This window comes from Cyclopterus lumpus, chromosome 6 (assembly GCF_009769545.1).
Source record: "Cyclopterus lumpus isolate fCycLum1 chromosome 6, fCycLum1.pri, whole genome shotgun sequence".
Taxonomy (NCBI): Eukaryota; Metazoa; Chordata; class Actinopteri; order Perciformes; family Cyclopteridae; genus Cyclopterus; species Cyclopterus lumpus.
In genome coordinates this window covers 7,443,961-7,466,878 of record NC_046971.1, presented here as the reverse complement: position 1 = coordinate 7,466,878, position 22,918 = coordinate 7,443,961, and the positions used below count along the sequence as shown (strand labels likewise).

Genomic DNA, 22,918 nt, shown 5'->3' with positions numbered 1-22,918 from the left:
TAGTTAATGGACTTGCAAAAAAAGTAGTAAAACATGCACACAAAAAATTATACATCTGTATGGGAGAGCAGTTATGTTGATTTACAGCTGTTCCCAAAAAGCATTTTTTTATGTCAGTGCTTTAAAATAGCGTCCCTTCAGGAGGCTGTGGCAAGTGATAGCCCATTAACATCGCATGCCTATACATGAACCGGTTCAACCTTTTCCACGGTGGCTGCCTAGAATCATATACACGAGTTTCACGAGCACAATTTGAGTTCCTCCTCCTCTTCTTCATTCCTCACATTGCTGTGACCCCGCATTCGCCACCAGAGGGCGGTGGCGGCCCTCTTTGTTCGTTCCTCGCTGCAAGAGTGCAAACGAGGCCAAGAAAGGAATCAGATCACACACTAATCTTAGAGTCTGTGTTGCTATAGATGGACACCCTACTTACCCTGTTTAATGACAACAAACGGCACGAATGCTCAGAAATGATGCCAGCTGTTCTCAGAACCACAGATTCCCTCCTTAATGTTAATCAGAAAGTGATAGACGTGAGCCCAGACCTCCCCCTCTGTAATTAGTAGCTGGAATACACGAGCGGATAAACAAGTAGCAATACAGTCAACACAATCTGATTGTTTGAACACAGCACGTTATCTTCTTAGGGCGCCTGTAAATGATATAGAGAAGAGTCGGCGTATTGCCAATTAACAATAAGCGTGTAAACATAAAATGTTTCACAGTCATTTGAAATGATACAAAATGAGACAATAAACTAATAAACTAAATATGTTCACATGATGACATCTGAAATGTGTTTTTTCATAGTTGCCAAAACATGTCGTTAGAGAAGCATCTCTCCAAACTTTATTTAGTATATAAATATATATAATATATATTTCATATATAAATACTTTATTCAACCAATATTCTTGTTTCCCCCACAACAAATTGTATTAGTCCTACTATATATTACAGAAAATGTCCATCTCGCCACTACTCATCAGAATATTATATAAAAATATGAAATGCCTATGAGGGCTATAAGACATTTTCCTCTGGTTAACGATCCATCAAACACATTGTTTTTTTTTTAGGTAACGAACACATTGTGTGCGGTCTGGGGTGTATATTGCAGCCCACATAAAACAATGGGATTAATTATAATCCCTTCTGAGGTCCGTCTCCATTCTCTCTCAGTATGGAAACCAGATGACTGTGTATAAAACACAGGGGAAGTGTAGGAACATTGCAATGGCACACACAGCCATTATATGATGGTCTGTTATTCATTATATTGGAAAGAACAGTCCAGTATAACGTTACCTAAAGCGTATATATTTCATATCTTTTATAATTTTGTTTCACAGTGCTTTGAGTATTCCTCCGTTAGAGTTGACACAACTGCAGGCACACTTTCTTTGAACTGTACAGCAGCTGGTGTTTGGGACTAGAAGCAGATTCATTTGTTTTCTCTTCTGAAGATCAGTAATTGCCAAATCCTTTCTTATCAACTAGAGCTCACACCTTCACATCTCTCAATGTTAAGATATCCTTAATAAAAAAAAGAAGAAGGACATTTTAAATCTTGATCTACATCTGAATCGGCACCAAAAATAAACAATGTGTTGCATTTCGTGTTCTGCACACAATTTGGTCAATGTGTGTGTAACATTGAAGAGGACACAAATAGTGTAAATCGCAGGTAAATGTGTTCACTCTGGTATTATGTAAAAGGCTTGTATGTTTGATACTCGTTAGTGTCCCCACTATTGATTTGTCATTACAGTTTTCTGTCATGACATTCATCAAGTTACTGCCTGAATGCCTTGAAATCCAGTCCTGAAACTCCGAGCCTTCTTGTGGCCATTATCTGAGCCTTTTTCCATTTCATCAAAAAATGGTGTGCTCCCCCACTCACCTTGACCAGTCGTTTCTATGGCAACCCTCGACTCGCGTAACTGTCGCGAGAAGGTCGAGGTTGACCTTGCGTGAAGTAGAAAAGGTCGACAGTCAGCAAGTCTCGCAAAAGAGTGAATATTGATCTTTCATTTCAGCCATAGACTGTATATCAGAAGACATCACCCATTGGTTTTCGGACTGTCGCTTTGAAGCCTAAACTGGACATTTAGTTTTTTGCAACCATGAGGTCAGTACAACAGAACGCTTAATAAGACATTTAAGATGACCAAACCGGTTATGATTGACCTTCATCAGCACACTGTGAACGGGTTAAAAACACAGACGACACTCAGACTGGACAGAGCCCAGATCGTGACCTGTCAATCACAAAGTAGCCACGACCTAAAGCACACCTGCATACCCTGCTCCATCATCTCTTTCACCTTAAATTGGACCATAATATACTAAATGAACATCGTGCTTGCGACTGAGACCATAAACTACAATATTTACAATGTTTAATGAGGTAACAAACAAGGGTAGAAGTAGGGTCATTTTCTCATAGACTTCTATACAATTGGACTTATATTTGTGTCGTCCGCTGGCCATTAGAAATAATGCAAGTTCAAGACGCTTCCACAGTGGCATAACAGAAGCATACAAGCATAACAGAGTCAAACTATTCCTTTGAGAATGGGGATGTGTCTCTTGCAGGTTAGTTGTATAAAAAAAAAAATTAAATCATTGGATGTGAAGAGGAGGAGGCGGTGCAATTTTGATCAATGGATCTATATTGATCGGAGGTTATTGGCAAAGACGGATGACAGTGTCTTTTTTATATTTATCCTGTTATTTGTAATTGTAATTTAAATATGTTGTACGATGAGAGCGTACGTGTAACCGGAGTGCACATACATGGCCAATAAAGCTGATTCTGATTCTGATAATACAGTGCAAGGGGGGGGGGGGGGGAGGCTACGCCCCTGAATTCAGCTGGAAGACAGTCACATCAGAGATGTGAGAGGGGAAGAGAGCACAAAGAGGAAAGGCAAGAGAAAAGGCAGGGAAGGAGGAGGAGGAGGAGGAGGAGGAGGAGGAGGAGGAGGGCTGCGTAAACCCCGCCTCCGATCTCGGATCCTCTCGCAAGTCTTATTCACAGCCTCTCACGTTGAGGATAGAGAGAGAGAGAGAGAGAGAAAGGGGAGAAACAAGAAGAAAGACGCACGAAGTAGTCGAAGAAGAAGAAGAAGACGAAGACGAAGAAGAAGAAGAAGCAGGGGATCAGCGAAACGACCATGGCGATCTCCGAAACGTCTCAGCTTGAGATAGTGTCCGATCCCAGCGCACCTCTACCGCCGTCGACCACTGCACGGAGCATGCAGTCGCACAATAGACAGAGCCCAGATGAATGAGGAGCCGTACCTGGGCCGTGGGCAACATGAGGGTCATCTTCATCCAAAACGCCGGTTTGGTCGCAGCGTTCTCGCCTTTCAGATGTGAGTCGGTGGTGTCGGCGGTGCTTAGGACGACAGAGGAGTTATTACACACAGCTAGATCACGACAGTCGACCGAGGAGTGAGATCAGACCCCAGTGATTTAGTCGATTTAAAAAAAAAAAGAAAAAAGATATTATTATTTCTATTGGGATAGAGCTTGCACATACATTATAGCCAATATATCATCATTTGAAATCCAACGCGTGTTCAGCTTCCGGCATGCTGCCTGCTGTCGAAATCTGAGAACATATTTTTTATTTTTTATTATTACATCTTGGCACTATAATTATTTTTTTATCCTGTAATACGGGACTATGTATCAGGTAATTATGTACCGATAATGTCCTTTATAGACGTGTGTGATTAATTCATTAGTAGACTGATTAGGATAAGGAGATAATAACATGAATAGGTAGGAGGAGGAGGAACAAAACAATCTGTGTTCACTTTGATCAAAGCCAATTGATCAACCAAGACAATCTGGAAATGTCAGTTTCCACATGTAATAATAGGCTATGACTAGTAGGCTACGCGTTATTCCTTGTAATTTATTTATTTATTATTACTATTATTAGACCTTTAAGTATTATATTATCAATTTACTAGGTAGGTAGTTTGAAATATTTAACAGTGGGAAGGTTGTTTAAACACTTCCCTAGTGAGATGGAAACCGCTTATTTATCGCCCCACCGGGGGGCAACCCTCCCCCAGGCCCCGAGGGGCCAGACCTCAGCGGGCAAACCGGCGGGAGGTGACCTCTCCCCTCCACCTCCAGCTCCATCCCTGCCTGCCGGCAGCTCGGCCGAAGAGACCCCGGCAGGCAGTGATGGACGGAGAAACTCTGGCGTGAAGAAACACCACCACAAGCACAATTTGAAACACCGCTACGAGCTGCTGGAGACGCTGGGAAGAGGCACCTACGGCAAAGTCAAGAAGGCCATCGAGCGACGCTCCGGCAGAGAGGTGAGTCACTTGAGAGATGCTTGGAGCTGCTGTGAACATCTGTCATGATGCTTTTTTTTTTTTGTTTGTTGTTGATTTGCCCAGGGCCTTGTTTGACATGCTGTAGCCGCGACAGAAACAAAACACTGCTCCTAAATTAAGTGCTTTGTTGGCGTGTGCATGTCCTGCCCACTGGGAATCCCCCCCTCCCCACCACCACCACCACCCCTATGCTCAAAAGGGCCCATGGGCCCGGGGAGTTGTGGCTGCACACGCCATGTCCTATGCGGGGCCTCACGACCGGATGCTTTAGTGCAAATCCGGCTACTGACTGACTGATGTGACTCCAGGGGTCCCAGTAAACATCATGGAAAACCGCTAACGGTCCCCGAGAGATACTACGGGGCTCACTCTGTTTTGTTTAATGTTTCAGAAACATCCTTTTGGTTTTGTTTTGAGTTTCTTTGCATGAGTCAGCCCAACACTTTCTGTTTCTTTACATACAAGCACTATATATATATATATATATATATATATATATATATATATATATATATATATATACACACATATATAGATGTGTGTCTGTCTGTGCCCACCATCTGCTGTTTCACAATTTTATTTTATTTCCCCCTGTGGCAAAATTTGACCCCTGTGCTCGATCTGGCCGGACGTGAGGTGCTTTCCATGAGATGAAAATGCCACGGGGAAACTCATAGGTCAACAATGTCCCCCAATGGTTTCATAGCTCCTGCATGCTTGATAGGGGAGCCGTAAACCCTTCGCTGGGGCTACTCTCAGTTGGCCTGTCCCACTTGGCTCCTTGTCCTTTCCCCGGTATGTTTTCCCATTTATTATCGCCATGGCAGCAGCTCTAATGGGAAGTATTTCACTTTCACTTGCACTGTAAAATTGCTCATTGCATATATTGACTGTTTGACTGGAAGGGTCAACGTAGATTATTTTGACATTCTGAGCTTGAGTTATTGTTTCCCCCGAGGGAAGTCAAATTGGCTTCTGTAATGGATTGTTTGAACGTTTAACAGCATTTGACAGCCACTCACACTAGGTTGTTCAGAAACACCTGTCAGTATACAAATAACTCCTCGTAGGTCCAAACTCATTCGCCCAATGCCTTTCCGTTCTCCTGTAATCTGCTGCAATTTCCCGTGCATAGCATTTAGACTTTAAATAGCATCTCAGTAAAGTGTAGGACTTCCTTGCACCGCCGCGTTTCACGTGGGAGTTTGTGTATCTGAGGGAAGTCCTTTTGAGAATCGACGCCTCTGCACATGGAGTACCAGGAGAAAACAGACACGGCCCCGACTGCCGGGACACCTCACGGGCCACGTGTGACTGGCGCTGCGTTGCTAGAGTTTACTTGACCTCTGACTCAAGGTTAGTCCCTTGTGTCCGTATGGCAGATACAGCCGTGTGGTGAGACTGTTATGCAATCATCTCGACTGGTCCCCCCCCCTCCCCCCCACACCCCCACCCCCGTACTCCTTTCCTGGTTCGTTCCTCAAAACCAAATGAGACGGGCAGAGAGAACGAGACACACTGAGAACGTTCTTGTGTGCTACTGGCTGTTTGTATCCACATGTGTGGAATGAGCTGAAGGCACTTAGGGAAGATTGATTGGATGTGGGCACATTCAGTGTGTCAGCGAAAGTGGAACTGAGTGACTGTCTGCTTTAATCTGCAAAGCCATATGTCGGAGTGCTCGGCAGCTCAGTGGAAACCCGACATTATATGGAGGAGTGCAACGGATCACAGAGATCATAGCGGGGGTATGTGACGTGTGCACAAGCCTCGAGAACAGCGGTTCTCAGTGTGGGGTTCGGGGGTCCCCCAGTGGTCCCTGGCACTCTGACAGTGGGTCCATGAAATGTTTTCATATTCATTCACTTAATATCTGATCCCAGCTGAGATTGGGTGAAGGCAGGGCACACCCTGGACAGGTTCGCAGGGCTGCATATATACATACACATTAGGCGTCATATTTCAACAAAGAATAATACAACATTTGAAAGTACAATACTTCCTAGATTATGTTCTAATCTAACCAATCTATAACTCAGAATCTGCAAATATGTTTAATACAGGTCTAATGTCACATAAGACACAAAAAAAATAGACTACGTCAAATAATTCCAAAGGACACACATGAAAAAAGAGAACCTCTTCTCACGAAGATGTGCGTCATGTCCGTGTACCCGTGAGAGAAAAAGACACTGTGTGCCTATCTAGGTACTATAGTAAAAAGGTTGTGGTGACAGCCGGGCTTAAAATGGGCAGTGACACATGAAAGGCCATCCACAGCAGGAAATGAGATTGAAGGGAAAGGTTAATATCCTGTATGGGGCATCCATCACAGACAGGAGGGGGTGGGCCGTTTGCACAGAGACACAGGGAAGCCCACCACCATAACAAGACGGGGACATCTTCAGATAAGGGGGTTAGAGAGTTATATTAATACAAGCTTAAAGTACCAGATTACATCATTCCCCAACAATGGATTCTCTGGAGAGGTACGCGAGATGGGGTGGGGGGGGGGGTGGGGGGGCACATTCCTTTGCTATATGTGGTGCCGTTGATGAGGTATTATGATTCCTGGCTGTGTTTGAGAATATAGTTCTCTGGAGAAGTGACGGGCCTCTTCCTCCCACTCACTCTCTCTGTCTTCCACCTAACTCTGACTCTGACTCTGACTCAGACACACACACACGCACACACACACACACACACGCACGCACACACACACACACACGCACACAAGCTCTCGCAACACAACAGACGATCGTGATCTTTAGGGAGCGCAGAGAAGGGTGAGCTTGTGATGAATACTTCATCTATTTTAATGGCCTGAGAAAGCACAGGAAGATGTCAGGCTCTGCTGAAGCGAAACATGGACTTTCACTTCAAACAGCTCTGTTGTCGACAAGGAGGAGAGGAGCGGGGAGGGGGGGCAGACGAGGCCCGGCCCCATACCTGGCAGGGGCCGGCGTGGGCAACAGCGCAGCGCCTGTTTACTGTGACTGACAGTAATAGGGATCCACTTAAGGACAAGCGTAGCTGTGTCAGCCAGCCTGGCCAGCTGGCAAGTGGCTGATCTGAAGTCCTGTTTAACGATCCACAACGGGGTCAGGGCAGGGGAACATGAGGAGATACACCAAAGATGCATGGCTTTGTCTCAAGCCCAATGTGGGAGAGCTGGCTCATTCAATGAGTTAACATGCAGTGAGGAATTAAGATCATGCCTGTTAAAGATTGATTACTACCCTTTCTTGGAGGAAAACAAAAACACTTTTGGGTTTTGGGCATGCAGTTTTACAGAGGACTTTTGGGGTTAATTTCTCAGTTGTGGCCGACATTAATGAATTCCTGAATGAATTCCGACGTTAAATCCAGGAAGGTGACTCACGTTCTGCCTCACTGTTAAACAACACCAAAGTCAAAAGTGTTACTGACGTTTTGGGAATCAGTGATAAAATGTTGATGAAGCTGATGAGGTAAAGAAAAAAACATCAGCGTTAAGACACAAACAACTTTTCTCAATTATGTACACAGCATGCAGACCCCCTTGTACCCCCATCTTGTTTATTATGGTATCATTTCTTTAAATTCTATGTAATCAAGGCATGCACTGGAAGGGAACCATTCCGGTTTGGGGTTATTTTTATTGATGTACACGGTAATTAGCTTGGCACTCGCTACTGCCTGTGGTTTCTCCTGAATGGAATAAAGCTGGGCTCTTCAGAATACCACCACCGCATCGCGAGGAGAGGACAAAAGTTTAAACTAACAGAATTCAGAGCTAACAGACTCTATAGAGGCCTGATCAAAGAAAACTCAGGACTCAATCCAGAATGTTTAGGCTACAATTATCGTGACATGTGCTAGACTGTGTACTCTCAATTGGTTTCTTTGGAAAAAGGCCCATTACCTCTCATTTAAGGAGTACCTAGGCTGGAGGTTCGAATGCATCCAGTCGCAGCCGACTGACACACCGGTGGCATTGCCATGACAGTGAACAACTTTTATTGTAGTTGTTGACTGTTGAACCTCGAGCAGCAGGCCCATTGGCAAGGCGAGTAGACTGAATCACTTCCTCAACCGCTGCCCATTCTCCCAATTCCTCCATAAAACTCCCATGCAGGCCAGCCTTTTCGGGCTATTTCAAAAGTTGTTAATCAGAGTGACTAAAAATAAAACACCGGCTCGGGATGTCGTGTCTTCTCAAGGACTTTTTGACGGGGAGGAAACCAGGCTTTGTAGGTTAAATACTGACGTCTGATGATTTATGGAGGAGCACTCTTGACCTCCTTACCTCCCGGCCTTCCTCCAGGGACCATGAACATTTTAACAACGCGCTCTCCTCTTTTTCATCACACTTCGCCGTCCTCAGCTGTTTCTCGGAGAAGATGGTTGCTGTGGAAACCCCACGTTTTCACCTCGTGAATCTGACTTCTGATCTCTCTATTTAGAGACGGGTCGGGGGTCCAGATCAGAGACCCGGCCCAGACACCGACTACTACCGAGTTAAATGTAGGCTCAGGCCCCCGGAAGAGGGCAAAGCGAGCCTCCATTATGGCATCACATGTCGGGATTGTTTTTAACCTTCATTTAGCTTCATACAGAAAAGAGGCTGCACGTAAATTACATGGTGTGTGACTAAGATGACACATCCTGCCTTGTTTGACTCATCTGGCTGTCATAACAGCGAGGCCTGGTGAGGATGTCAGAAGGGTGTATTAGGGAAAGATATGTAGCAGTACAATACATCCTGAGCTGGCTCACATGTTTTTACTGAGACAGACGTCACATGTGCACTATGTACTCTGCGAGAGCCATGAACATTTTTAAAGTGCACTGATAAGATAACGACTGTGACCAAAATGGGCTTTAGTCTTATTGTCCCGCTGCGAGTGAAAGCAGTGCAGTCGTGTAATCAGTTCAAGTGGACAGAAAGGAAAATGTGTGGCACTCTCTGTTACAGTGAAATCTAAATGTTATGTTGTGCTCCAAGTCAGCTGACCAAAGCGTCCTCTGTCCCCTGTTTCCAGGTGGCTATCAAGTCAATTCGTAAGGAGAAGATCAAGGACGAGCAGGACATGGTTCACATCCGTCGGGAGATTGAGATCATGTCATCCCTCCGCCACCCACACATCATCTCTATATATGAAGGTGAGGGTTTGCTGCATATCTGCGAAGACGCACAACAAAATCATCCACGCCCCCGTTTTGCCTTGAACGCACATAAAACAAAAAACGCGCCCCTCTCACCCCTCCCTCAACTCATTCAGCACTTGTGGCCGAGCTGCAGGATTGTCATGTTATGACATGCAGATGTCATAATAAGACCTGGACTACAGCTCTGGGATGTTATTCATCTCATCTGCTCTGTCTGGCTGCCAGGGCCAGTAAAACTCTGGATGGCTTTGCCGGTGCACGCCTGGATCTCTCTTGAGTGTGTGTGAGTGTGTGTGTGAGTGTGTATGTGTGTGTGTAAGAAGGGTGGTATTCTAAGGGATTGCCTCTCCGACATCTAAGAGTTCTCATCTCTTGTCTCCTCGGGTCTTGATCTCAGGGCCAGACATCTGCTGATACTTAGAGACAACTGCAGCTGGGAACCAGACCGTAGTGTACGTGTGTTTCCACATACGTGTGTTTGCATACGTCTTTGTATATTTGTGTGTCTGTATGAACCTGTGTGTGTGTGTGTGTGTGTCTGTGTGTGTGTGTATATCAAGGGAGAAACTGAATTGACCTGAGTCACCCAGGCATGCACCCTGTCTGACTGTGCTATGCAGAGGGAGGAAAGGCCTTAAGCCTTCCCTGGAGCAACAGCAGCATATATCTACCCCAGGAAGCAACTCTTCAAGTCGGGCTCAAACGGCTCCTTCTTTAAATATGAGCCCCTTTGAATGACCTTAACTTCACTGTAAGAAAACATAGATTGGGATTAATGGTGAGTGTAAAGGTTAAACAATTCCCATTGAATTCTTTCAACGAATTGCATGCACTTAATCATCTCTTATAATGTAGTCTGGGTCTATGCGCAGGCAAGTCACGAGGCGCTTTCAAGTGATTTGTGACTTGTGACTATTTTTATGTCAACCAGGCAACGGTTTCAATGCCCTTTTCAGGATAGCTGCCCTGGCACAATGGCAGCCGGTTGTGTGCGCCACTGCCCAAACTGGCCTACCCACTGTCCTTTGTTCGGTCCCCAGGTCGTTATCGGCTAAGTGAATATGCGACAAACATCACTGTTTGTCATGGGTACGTGCCAGCAGTCAGCTGGAGGGCCCGAGTGCAGCCAAGTTGTATGTGTTTTCTCGGAGAGTGATTAAAAGAACACCCACTTTTATAAACTCCAAGGCGGCTGTGCGGTGTTCCTCTGTGTGCTGCCTAACTTTATCAGCGGCCTACTCCGCCAGACTCGATGCTCTCGCTCTTTGGTGTTTCTCTTCAAACCCACCGTTTACTGTTGCGGCCTGGCCTCCACCCAACCTTCGCTTCGGAGATGTATAGGAGGGCCCGGCGATTTGTGTATCCGGCAACACCCTCCTCAACAGCCCCTGCTAACTGCCTTGTGTGAAGCAAAGCTGAACCAGATGTGTTTGCGAAGATGGATTTGTACCACTCCCTCACATTCTGCATCCATCAGCATGCTGCGCTGGGCATTTAAAAGCAGATTTTGCTCTTCGCTCCTCAGGCGATGTACCGAATGCTGTAAATGCACTTTAATAATTCATCAAACTAACCAAAATGTATGTAGTAACTGACAAAACTGACACATTTAAAGGAAGAGTAAAACACGTAGTATACATAAGCTACACTTATTATATCAATACCACTCTCCTGTCTGTACAGTGAATATGATGCTACAGCCAGCACGGGACTACCACATTTTTACACAATTTTGTACGGATTGACCAAACAACATAAAATGTGTTAATCAATGAGTTTTAGAGGTGGCGGTAGACAGATGGAATAGAGTCAGTTTTCTCCCCCCTGTTTCTTGTATTAAGGCTTAGTTAAACTAACCATGTAGCCGTATATATATTGTTTTATTGTATTTATTATATTGCATTCTCTAAAAGTGACATGGGCCTGGATAGTAATTTAAACTCTGAACATCTCTAGTCAAATTAGATAAGTTCAGGAAATGATAACCAATTGATTAAATAACCTGTTTAATGTTACCACCTAAATCAAGTTTCCAATGCTTGCTTATTTATTGTCTGCATCAATAGTACTCCACCACTCCTTTGTGTCACACTCTGAGCTACACCCCCTTTGCAAGCTCGCAACACCGTCTATCATCAGCGAAGGCAATCGGACAATAGGTGCTAATACGTCAGATCTGAAGGCTCGACCCGTGAACAAAGCCTGCTGAGTGACAGCAAGGCCGTCGCGGTGGCCGGCGTGCCCAACGGGCTGTAACAGACCCAAGTTATGTAAGCCAGGTAATTACTTCGCCACCAGGGGTCAAAGATAGATGCGAGTGCGAGCTGAGTAACGGCCCTCTAAGCACAACGCCACCACGGATCACCACGAAATGTCAGTCCAGGTCAGCGCTCTGTCCAGCGGGCAGCGGGCTGGCTCTGCATCCCCGTCTGTTATTCCCCCCCCCGAGGCAGCCAGACACTCACAATCAGAGAGCATTACCATCACTCAGCAACTAGTGTGTTTTTGTAGAGGATTATGTCTTTTTAAAGGGACCCTGGGATTGTGTGGAGGAAAGTAGTGTGATAAACTATGAAGGTGCTCACTCAAGGGTGCAGAAAGCAGAGCCCCTCACCCCCGGTGACCCCGCTGTGTGGGAAAATCAACGCGTACAATACGGAGCAACATGACATGACTGTGTTGTTGTCATCTCCTCAGCAATCCCTCGGCCTTTCTCTCTGTCCTTCTCTTTTTTCATTCCCTCCATGCCAAGGCGCTGGGAGAGAAGGATGCTGCCAAGTTGAAATTATACACTGGAAAGCTAAATGCTGACACAGAATGATATGTTTTGGTGACTGCAGTGGGATGGGAAGGCATTACAGTCATACAACTGTGATAACATTACTATCGCCGGTGACCAGATGTGCGACGAGTCACCCTTTTTAATTCAAGCGCTGCTCTCAGTCAACGCACAAGACATTTCAATGATGTTGTACTATGACTTTAACTAGTAGAAGATACAAGATTAGCTCCATGACTTTAGCTTGGAGTTCCTAACTCACACACAGACATACACGAGACAGTTGAATTCTCTTTAAATAAACAGGTTATGCTCCTACCCGTGTTAAGTAACGCATTCTTTTTTTTCTTACATAAGCCGTGAAAAAGGGAAAGTCGTGTAACTAAGCGCTGCGCAATAATCGATGCGACATGGTGTGTCGTGAAATGCGTTGACATGATGCGACGGTGCAGCTCGATGTGTCGAGGGCCTCGCTCGACACCGCAGCGCAATCCCTGTGTCTGCGAAGCGAACCCTTTTTCCTCTGTGACTTGGTTCCTGCGTTCTCTCTGGGGTTTTTTTTCTCTCCGGTCTCTGAGGAGTGGGCTTGATTGAGTTAACAGCCCCTCCTTGCTATGTTGTGAAGGAGCCAGACACACTAGGTGGGGTTAGGGTGATGTAACCCTGGGAGAAATGTAGAGATGTAATGTGCTCCCCCGGAATTTGTATTCCTGCTCCAAAACCAAATGTTGGTGTGGGTGCAGGGGGGGCTTTAACCGGTTTATTCTGCTTTTTACATAACAATGTCCATTTGTGTTTCTATTACGCTAGAATGCACTTGGAATGACTTTACAAGTTGTCCTCCCACCTCTCTCGCCTGTTGAAAGTAGATATTAACAGATCCCAATTGGTTTTTCTTTTTGTAATCATTTCCCAGTGTTTGAGAACAAGGACAAGATCGTGATTGTGATGGAGTATGCCAGCAAGGGCGAGCTGTACGACTACATCAGCGAGCGGCGACGCCTGAGCGAGCGGGAGACGCGACACTTCTTCAGACAGATAGTCTCCGCCGTGCACCACTGCCACAAGGTGAGAGAACCCACGCCATGCTATACACGGAGGAGAGGAAATCAACATTCTGTCTCTTGGTCACCTCCTTCGGCTCTCTCGCACACATCCAGACTTTTTTTTTTGTTTTCGAGGCCACCGCATGCTCATTGTAACATTAACCATGCAGCTCCGCAGTGTGCCTTTTATAGCCAGTTAATCTGCAGGCCCTACACAGTATGCTTTTCTTGGCGCTGGTGTTCGGGAGTCATCTGTTTCTGAGTGAAGAAGGAACACAGGCAACTTAAATTCAGGCTTACGCTCCGATTACAGTGCGCCAAACAGACCCTGCATTAATTCTGTCCTCATCTGTTGACGCACAGATGGATGTCCCGAGATACCCCCAAAGCTTTCCCCCTGAGATTTAGCTCCAGCCACACCTCACTAACTCCCATCAAAACCCCAAGGTCGACAGGGCTCGTTTGGATGGGCCTCCCATCTTTTCATCCCCTTCCCAGCTGGAGATAGGGATGATGTCATGATCCTCGGATAGGAGAGTCCTAGACACCCATGAATGATGAGTCATCGCCACCAAGCGCAGCCTACCACCGGGTGGTGTGGTGTGAGTCACTGACACAACAAGCAAACAACCGCTTCTTCCTTGTATGCACCAATCGGGAGCATGAGAACATGAGCTCCCTGCCCTGCCAGGCAATAACCAATGGGAGATGCCATGCAGAGCGCAGCCCCGTGGGGGCCGAGTGACGGGTGAAGTCACTCCTCTGCATCTGAGCTGGGTTCTTCTGTCTGTCTGCATAGCACATTACATCCAGGGTTGTTGTTGTTGTTGTTTTTAAACCCAGGTATTAACATTAACGGTATACAGTTGTTGTTTTTAATCCCTGGATGTTGTGAGAACATCATTGATACCGGGTGGTAGTTACAGGCTCATGTTTACGTGACGCATGTGAGTCGATTTTGAAAAGAAAATCGCAGCAGATGTCAGCATGAAGACCCCAGAGGGCACAAGACCAATTAAAGAGGACGAGACCAACAGACTGCCTTGATTTCCCCCGAGAGCTACGAGCTAGCTTTGTACGAGTAAATCATCTCTGAATACAATGGACTGTTTATCACTCGGATCCATCTCTAGTGAATAATGCATTATTCATTGCTGAGTTTTTTTGTATTTTTTCCCTCGTTGTCTTTCAGAATGGTGTGGTGCACAGGGATCTGAAACTGGAAAATGTGCTACTGGATGAAAACTGTAATATTAAGGTACGTTTGCCTCTCGCTCTGTGACTGAAATACCCCACCTCCAAAGGATCTTCGCGTGAGGGATTAACAATCAACACGGCTGTAGCTAAATTCACACGTGGCCCCTGTTTCCACAGATTGCTGATTTTGGGCTGTCCAACCTCTACCACAAGGACAAGCTGCTGCAAACCTTCTGCGGCAGCCCGCTCTATGCTTCACCAGAGATCGTCAATGGGAGACCTTACCGTGGCCCAGAGGTGAGGCCCAGTGAACAGCGACAATGACTAATACCGTGGCTGTTTGTGTGTGGATTTAATTTTCAGCACAGGATTTCCTTTTTATGCATCCATCATCATCATTGTCCTCCCTGGTTGTGAAATTGGGGTTTTGAACTTCCCAGATTGCTCACCTTATATAGCTTTCATAATTATTATCTCACTTGTGATTATCATCATCACATAGGCCATACACAAAGAGGTGGATGGGCTTTATTTTCTGCTTCTTTGATGAGATTACTGTTAGTCTCCAGTCAAAGGGAGGCCTCTCTTGCATCTCCGCAGTGGGTCAGCTCAGATACTGTCTGCATCCCTTCCCTGTCCTCCCCTTCCCACAATGTCTGGGTCCTTTGAAGTGAGGAACTGGAGGATGGTTTTTCCTCACTTTCTCTTCATCTTAATGGGATCGGAATGAGCTTCCACAGCCTCAAAGAGACGCACATGGTCAAAGTCGAATAGTTTTGGTGAAAGTAAGAGTGAAGTTGTCTCCGCCAAGCCACTTATCTGGCAATTCCAGGCTCATTCTGAAGGGCGTCGTCTCCAAAATTGCATTGGTTACATAAAACAAAGCAACAACACGGGGGGAAAAAAACCTGCATTTTTAGATATTCAAGGTCCAACCATTCAATTTAGCGTAATTCACTGTAATTTACTCCAGAGTGCTAAAAACTACAGCAGTCCGATTGCAATCAAAATTACAGAATCCCCGGTTGGGGTGAGGCCACAAATTACAGCAAACACAGGCAACGAAATTAGAACACAACAATAGTTTGTGCCCCGTCTCGCCCTCGGGAATGGACCAACGGCAACAGGAGGCAGAGACATTCTTGATGTGGGTCCAGATCCTTTGAGGAAGTACACTAGCTCTTTAACCAGCGCTATCTGATTTCCTCTTCCTAGACGACGTCTCACAGCTTCAGCGACCGCCATCAGACGCTCATTCCTCAGAACATCCTCCCTTAACCACAGTCAACACACACACACACGCACACACACATCACATTCCCCTCGTTGTCACACTCTCGCATACACACACTGAGACGGGTCGTCGTCTGCTGACGAATGAATGGCAGCACCGCGTCTCCGGCGAGTCATCAGGGGCCAGGATATAACAACTCTGCCATCTCTGCTGGACTCATTACCCTCTTCCACTCCCACCACTTCCCACGTGGACACACAGTCTTATGTAACCGCTTACTTAGAAAGCCACATTGCATTAGGTCGGTGGTCAGAAAAGTGCTTACTTCTGCTTGGCAGAGCAGGACAGAGAGTGAGGGGAGGGCGGGGGGGTCAGAGGAAAAAAGGATTTATCTGCGTGAAAACAAGCCATTTCCCACCAGCGTACTGGCATTTGTCATAATTTCTATGAAGGATGCGCCTGAGAAGCGTCACAAGCTCCTTCACAGAGATGTTCTTGCATGATGCTAGTGTGAAGACGTGATTGTGGAGCTCATTAATGTCAACGTGAACTCAAAAACTCATGGGTCTGCTCTGATGTCGAGCAGAGCTGAGGCATTATTCTTTATTTAATCAAAGCATGAAGACTGTGTTTAATAAACTAGTTTATGAACCATATATTTATTGTTTCCCCCAGGTGGACAGCTGGGCTCTTGGGGTGCTGCTGTATACTCTGGTCTACGGGACAATGCCATTTGATGGTGGAGACCACAAGAACCTCATTCGCCAGATTAGCAACGGCGATTACAAAGAACCCACTCAGTCCTCAGGTACTGCAGGAACCTTTGTTTGTAATCTGCACAGTCCGTTATGTATGATGTTAAGAAACTCAATAATATCCCCGAAGCTACAAACCTGTCATACTACTCGTTGAATTTTGGTTACGCATTAACGGTTACATTTTATATAAATCTGAAGTCATTTATAATTAATTTTAACAAAAAGTGTCTTTATGGCTATTATTATTGAGTTCTGAAGGACACGCAACTAAAGACACGCACATGGTTTGAATGTCATCACTGCCCCAATGCATTATTGTGGTTTACACTGAACAATGGCAAAATAACATATTTACTGACTAATACTTTTGTTAAGGATATAAAAGCACTTTAGTCATTTTTAAAAGCCTTTTAATTGAATAATTGCAACTTCTGTAAAAAAAAAAAAAAAAAAAAAAAACGTTGATAAGAACCTACATCAACGATGGCCAGTTCCATCGTCTTTGAATTTCAACACCCTCCTGTAGTACTTTCAGCATCAAACTCACTCTCCACTCGTAATGTGTAATGTGATGAAATGTAATTTTATACCACGTGTTGTGCAGACGGCTTACAGATCCTTCTTCTCCTTCTGTTTCCTTCTAGACGCCCGAGGACTGATCCGCTGGATGCTGATGGTGAACCCCGAGCGCCGGGCCACCGTGGAGGACATAGCCAACCACTGGTGGGTAAACTGGGGCTGGAAGAACAGTGTGTGCGACTGCGAGACCCAACGCGATCACGGAGGCTCGCCCATGCTGGCCCGCTTCATCGACTGGCAGAACCGCACTGAGCCACGTGGTTCTGGAGCCAAGGCTGCAGCCATGCCCCAGCTGCTGCGCCAGAGGCCCAAAAAGTCCAAGAAGGAAAACGTCGAAGCAGGACAGGCCCACTGTGGAGAAGAGGACAAGCCGGGTCTGAAGAGACCCAAAGGGATCCTGAAGACCAGGGTTACCGGGGTGCAGCAGTCTGCCAGTCTGGAAGAAGTGGAGTTGGGCCAGGCAGCGCTGCCTCAACAAGCCGAAGGTGGAGAGGAGGCCTCAAGTCCAGATCAAGAAGAGGAAGAGGAGCTGAGTCTGGGAGGAGGCTCTCCAGCAAAGATGGTGCCCTCTCTGCCCAGGAAAGGCATCTTAAAGAACAACCAACAGCGGGAATCAGGGTACTACTCCTCGCCAGAGCGCAGCGAGTCCTCCGAGCTTTTAGGAGGTGCCGGTATGTCTCTGCTGGCCACCTCCCCGCCCAGGAGAGCGATGGGGAGAAAGGGCATCTTGAAGCGAAACGGCAAGTACTCCACCTACAGCGGGCCTCCCTCAGCGGCAGCAGTGGCTGGTGTCCTTGGTGAGCCTCATCCCTCCGCTGACTCTGGTCTGTCCCGCAGTCAGAGTCGGCCCTCCAGCATAGTCGGCGAGGACAGCTCCGCCCTGTCCCTGTCGCCCAGCTCCCTCAGCGGGGCCGAGTGGCATCCCTCCACCACCCACCTCCGCCCAAACATCAGGGCCTGCGCCTCGGCTGAAAACCTGCTGCAGCTCGCCAACTTCAAGGGCTTCCAAGCCGCCCCGCCGCTCCAGGGATCAAAGTTCAACCGCGGCCCCAAAACGAAAGGCTCCCCGGGGGACAATGGCAGCTTCTCCTTGCTGGGGGACCTGGAGGACATGACTCAGGTGTACCAGCAAGCCCTGGACATCAGCAGCAACCTCCCCTAACAGATGGGTGGCAGAGAGAAAGAGAGAGAGGAAGCAGAGGGAATTGACCATGACTGTGTGTGTGTGTGTGTGTGTGTGTGTGTGTGTGTGCGTGTGTGTGTGCGCGTGTGTGTGTGTGTGCGTGTGTGTGTGTGTGTGTGTGTGTGTGCGCATGTACAGATGTTTATAGGTGACATTAAACGACCAGTGTGTTACTGGGATACACCTTTTGGGAAGTAGTGATTTTCGAAATGTGGCTGAAATTTTGATGGATTTGATATGTTTTCGTACACACACACACACACACACACACAAATTCTGTCAGGTTTAGAAAGGAGTTGGCACGAGAGAATGCCACCCAGTCTGCTTTCTTAGCCCGCCCATAGACTTTGCTGTGTTCAACATGTTTACATATTCAGCAAGAAGGCAAGTTAGAATCACAAACGCAGCAACCAGCAACTGGTTGGCTCTCCTTGTGCACGACCCATTTTGAGTTTGAGTTTACAAAAGCACCTTAAAACTCACACAGAGCACATGCTTTTGTGATCTTTACTTCCTTTGTAAAAAAAAAAAAGAAAAAAGAAACAAACCAGGGTCTTGTTCCAAAAATAACTGACATTGCTGATTATTTATTGATATTTGTGTAGCTTTTTAGTTTTTAAGTGCAAAACTGGTGGGCGCTGGCTGTTACTGGAAGAGTCCAAAGCTCCTTGTCTCTTTGTGTGGAACTGACATATATAATTATGTTACTCAGTGATGAGAAACATATATATACTCAGCATATATAACTGTGTCTGCGCTTGTAAAACACGCGGGCAAATATACCTTCATAAAAGCGTATGTCCTATATATGTGTATGATACTAGGGAATATGTAGGAAGTGCCTTTTTTGATTCATAAAAAAAAAATTAAATTATGTATGTCATTTCCTTAAAGTGGAGGGAAAAGCCAGGCCAACCTGTCACCAGTTTTTTATTTTATTTTATATATATATATATATATATATATATATATATATATATATATATATATATATATATATATTGTTTGTGAATGTGGAGAGACCCAGGGCCTTCAGCGCACAGTTGACTAGCTTTACTTGTTTTGGGGTTCAAAGGTCAATCTCAGACGGTCTCGTCTCCTTCCTCCCCGCTCCTTCCACACGTAGAATCACACACAGATATGTCGGGATCCACAGGCCGCCTCAGAGAGACCTCCTCTGTGCTCTTTGTCAGTGTTTAAGCCCACAGTTTGGTTTGTCAGCAGTCTAGGTGGTTTGTTTGAGCACCAGAGGTCTGGAGGGACTCACCTCGTGGAGCATGTAGTGCAGGGAGATGGGGCAGACACCAGCTCACAGTCCTGGAATGTGCCTGGCTCTCTTAACCTTGGACGTTTTTACATTGCAGGGGCTTACCTGATGGAACAGGCTGTTTAGTGAGAGAATTTTTTTTATTTTTTTATTTTTTCTTACCAAAGACACACAAGGTGGTTTCTATTGTCAGGCTTGTTAATATTTTACCCAAAGCTCTTTAAAACAGCGACATAAGATTGTTTGTTTAGGCTGCTGATGACTCAGCAAATTCTTCAGACAAAGGCTGGAGACGTGTTGGTGCTCGAGATCTCTATCAGCCCCGGCCCGACTCGGCACAGGTGGGATCTGCGGTGCGTGCTCAGCCCTCCAGCTGTGTATACTGGTCCATTATGTCAACGAAGCACAATTAGCCAGCTATTGTTTTCATTTGAGAGTAAGAGAGAGGCAGCGAGTCGAGATTCGTAGCTAGAGGGGGAAGGAAAGTGTGTGAGAGAGTGATGCTTGGAAAGGTGATGAGGTTAGAGAGGACTTTCCTGTAAAACACAGGAAAGGTCAAGGAGTTAGAATTGTTTGTTGAAGGAATCGCAATGTAGACTAGTGAAAGTAAAGAAAGTGAGTAGAAAGAGTAGATGGAAAGTTGTTTTTTTTATACCAAAAATGGAATGAAGGTTTGGCATGATTCAGAGGAATGGATAGTTCAGGAACTAATGGGAGTCCTCTGGATTTTTTTTTTTGACTTGGGAATCCCCATCGGTGAATGAAATCATCCCCGCATTGGCTTTACATCGCGTTTTGTTTTCATTTTTCTTTTTGAGTTTTTATTTGAGATGCTGGAGGCTGTTGATACAGCTAGTCTCGAGGGTCAGTCGGTGTGTGATTCGCGTGTCCTGCATGTCAATAGAAAGTGTGTAACACTTTTTCCACAGCAGCAGAAAGTGGGAGAACGGTGACTGACATCATCCAAAATATCAAATGATGTGGATGTAAAAACCATGCAGTAAATGACCCAGAGGGAATGGATCACAATGTTGAATGTTTGCAGTGGTCCTCTCGTGTGAAGCAAAGGTCCTGGGTGTTGATTCCAAGGAAAGACCCGTTGCGTATTATATTGCATTTTATTGCCTTTTGTATTGCATTTTATTGTCAACTGGATTTACAGTGAGAAAATTATACTATGTTAGTATTTTTGTTTCTTTATGCTTCTGTTTTTGATTTTCCAAAATATAAGAAACTTTATATTGCTTTATGTTATGGCAGAAAATACTTCCTTCCTGGAGGTATTAGAATTTCTGGACAAATCTGATCAGAAGTTGGTGTAGTCTCAGTTTCCATCTGTTTTGCTACACCTGTGGGTGAGAGAAGTTCAGTTCAGAAGTAGTTCATTAACAACCTCCAAATAGCAACAAAAAATAAATAATAAATTGATTGGCATTGGGTCAAAATGCAAGATTATGTACTAATCTATGTATCAATAGCAGGCCCTAAGAATATTGCATTTGCACCTCTACCAAAGTTGGGGAGGTCCGAAATGTGTCAGGAGTAAAAGGAAATAAAGCAATGGAAAGAATCTGATGATAAAAAATGTAACTCTGCCAAACTGGAAATACGTGGTGCATATCTGTTAGTTAGCAGTTAGTCTAATCATAGGAAAACTTGACTGGATATTGTTATGACAATAATAATAAATTAGTATTATTATGTTATTTAAGTATTATTTTTGTTAAGGCTCATTACTATTGATGGCTATTGCCACAGTTTTATTTGTTTGTCTGTTGGTGATCCTGGACTGCCAAGGTGGATTAAGTTGTGTGCCTTTGGTATCTTTCATGAACAATCTTCTTTTCTTTTTTTTTTTTTTGATAATGAAAATTATTATCAATGTGTTTTTATACTTGTATTTATTGGTGATCAAGCCATTTAATTTTTTTTGTCCAAATACTCCCCGTTCATGCTTTGGCCTGCTTTAGACTGCATGTTGTGTTCAGGTCGTACTGCACACACACACATGTAAATCCAGTGGCATCATCTCATTGTGAAAGCAGCGGTCAGGCGTGTATTTTTTAGGAGTAAGAAATGAACAGTTTCTCAAATCCTGTAAAATGTCTTAATTCATCCATCCGGGTGTATTTCTACTCAACACAATGCCTCTGTAGTACTGTATCAACTCAAATAAATGGATCTTGAAAGTTACACGTGTTTATTTTTATGCTGTGTGTTGTCATTTGAATTGAACAAAATACTCGTTAAAAGTGTATTTAGGAAATTCCCTTGGAGTGGACAAGGAAACCAAATACATATGTACAGTATAAATTCATCTCAGAGGGTATCATTGCAAAAGCCCTTCATCCAATTCACAAAATAGGCCAAGATTGCTTTCTTCCTTCCTTTAATCTATTTCTAGAGTTCAAGTCTCCTGAGTTCGAGCCTGAATTTCAAGGGCCGCTTTAAAAAGTTATTTCTGGTTTGATCCAGTGGTGGAACTGGATAAACAAAGCATTCCCAGGGGTCAGACTGGGACAGCACTACATAAACTTCATCCAACGCTCGTCTTCTTACAGTTGGCTCAAGTCATAAACAAACTATTACCGGAGACATGTCCTAATTTCTTTTCAAAGATGCGTGACCCAAAAAAACCTACATGAAGGCAGAAAATGAGGTCAGCAGAGGTGTTTCTATTTGCATCCTCGACTCTTACATAATTCGTTTAATTAATTTATGGGGTCAAAATGCCACAACTAAAAGAAAACGGGTCATTATGACACAGTTTGAAAGGATGTGTTAAAAACATTTGCCTTAAAGCTACCGACGAGAAAGTGAAATCAGCCAATGTTTCCACACAGCCTCTGCCTGAAATTAACTTGATGGATTTTAAAGTCCACCCAACATCTATTTTTAAGTATTGAAAAGTTATTCCCTGTAGGCTTGAAAGGTGGCTGTAAATCTTTTTACAGTTTTGTCCTCCTTCTCCTTGCGCAGCATTTCTGGTCCTGTCGGTTACAATAAAGTTCAATAGTTGGTTGTTTTTTTGCAGTGGAAACAAGTATCAAAACATCCACAGAAAGTTTAAACCAACTTTTTTAAACAACCTTTGCAAAATATTCCATTCTGCCTCTGTCCATTCATATGCTCATGATGCTCCAAATGTATCATACTTCTGTTGAAATGCTGGCACAACTTGTATTCAATTGCTCCACGTACAACACTGTCCAGCTTATTAGTGGGCATACACATTAATGTACACCTCCTGCTCTTCCATTGGTCAGGAGAACTGGCTGTCGGAGGTTTGTTGCTTTGTTATTGAGAAAATCATTTGAAATGCCAATATGGCATCAATGAGTGGCGCATGTGTTACAAAGT

The 22,918-nt window shown here is 45.0% G+C and overlaps 1 protein-coding gene across 2 annotated transcripts; it reads left to right on the top strand.

Annotated features, from left to right (window-relative positions):
* The first annotated feature begins 3,015 nt into the window (after positions 1–3,015).
* Positions 3,016–19,237, top strand: nuak1b (NUAK family, SNF1-like kinase, 1b). 2 transcript variants are annotated; one of them, XM_034535176.1, is made up of 7 exons: positions 3,016–4,343; positions 9,389–9,509; positions 13,211–13,362; positions 14,533–14,598; positions 14,715–14,834; positions 16,447–16,579; positions 17,174–19,237. In XM_034535176.1, the coding sequence occupies exons 1-7, from the start codon at positions 4,044–4,046 to the stop codon at positions 18,268–18,270; spliced, it is 1,989 nt and encodes a 662-aa protein (XP_034391067.1). In that variant the 5' UTR covers positions 3,016–4,043; the 3' UTR covers positions 18,271–19,237. The 2 variants fall into 2 exon arrangements, with proteins under 2 accessions (XP_034391067.1, XP_034391068.1); XM_034535177.1 differs by lacking the exon at positions 3,016–4,343 and adding an exon at positions 5,031–5,159 and having other exon boundaries at positions 17,174–19,236.
* The last annotated feature ends 3,681 nt before the right edge of the window (positions 19,238–22,918 follow it).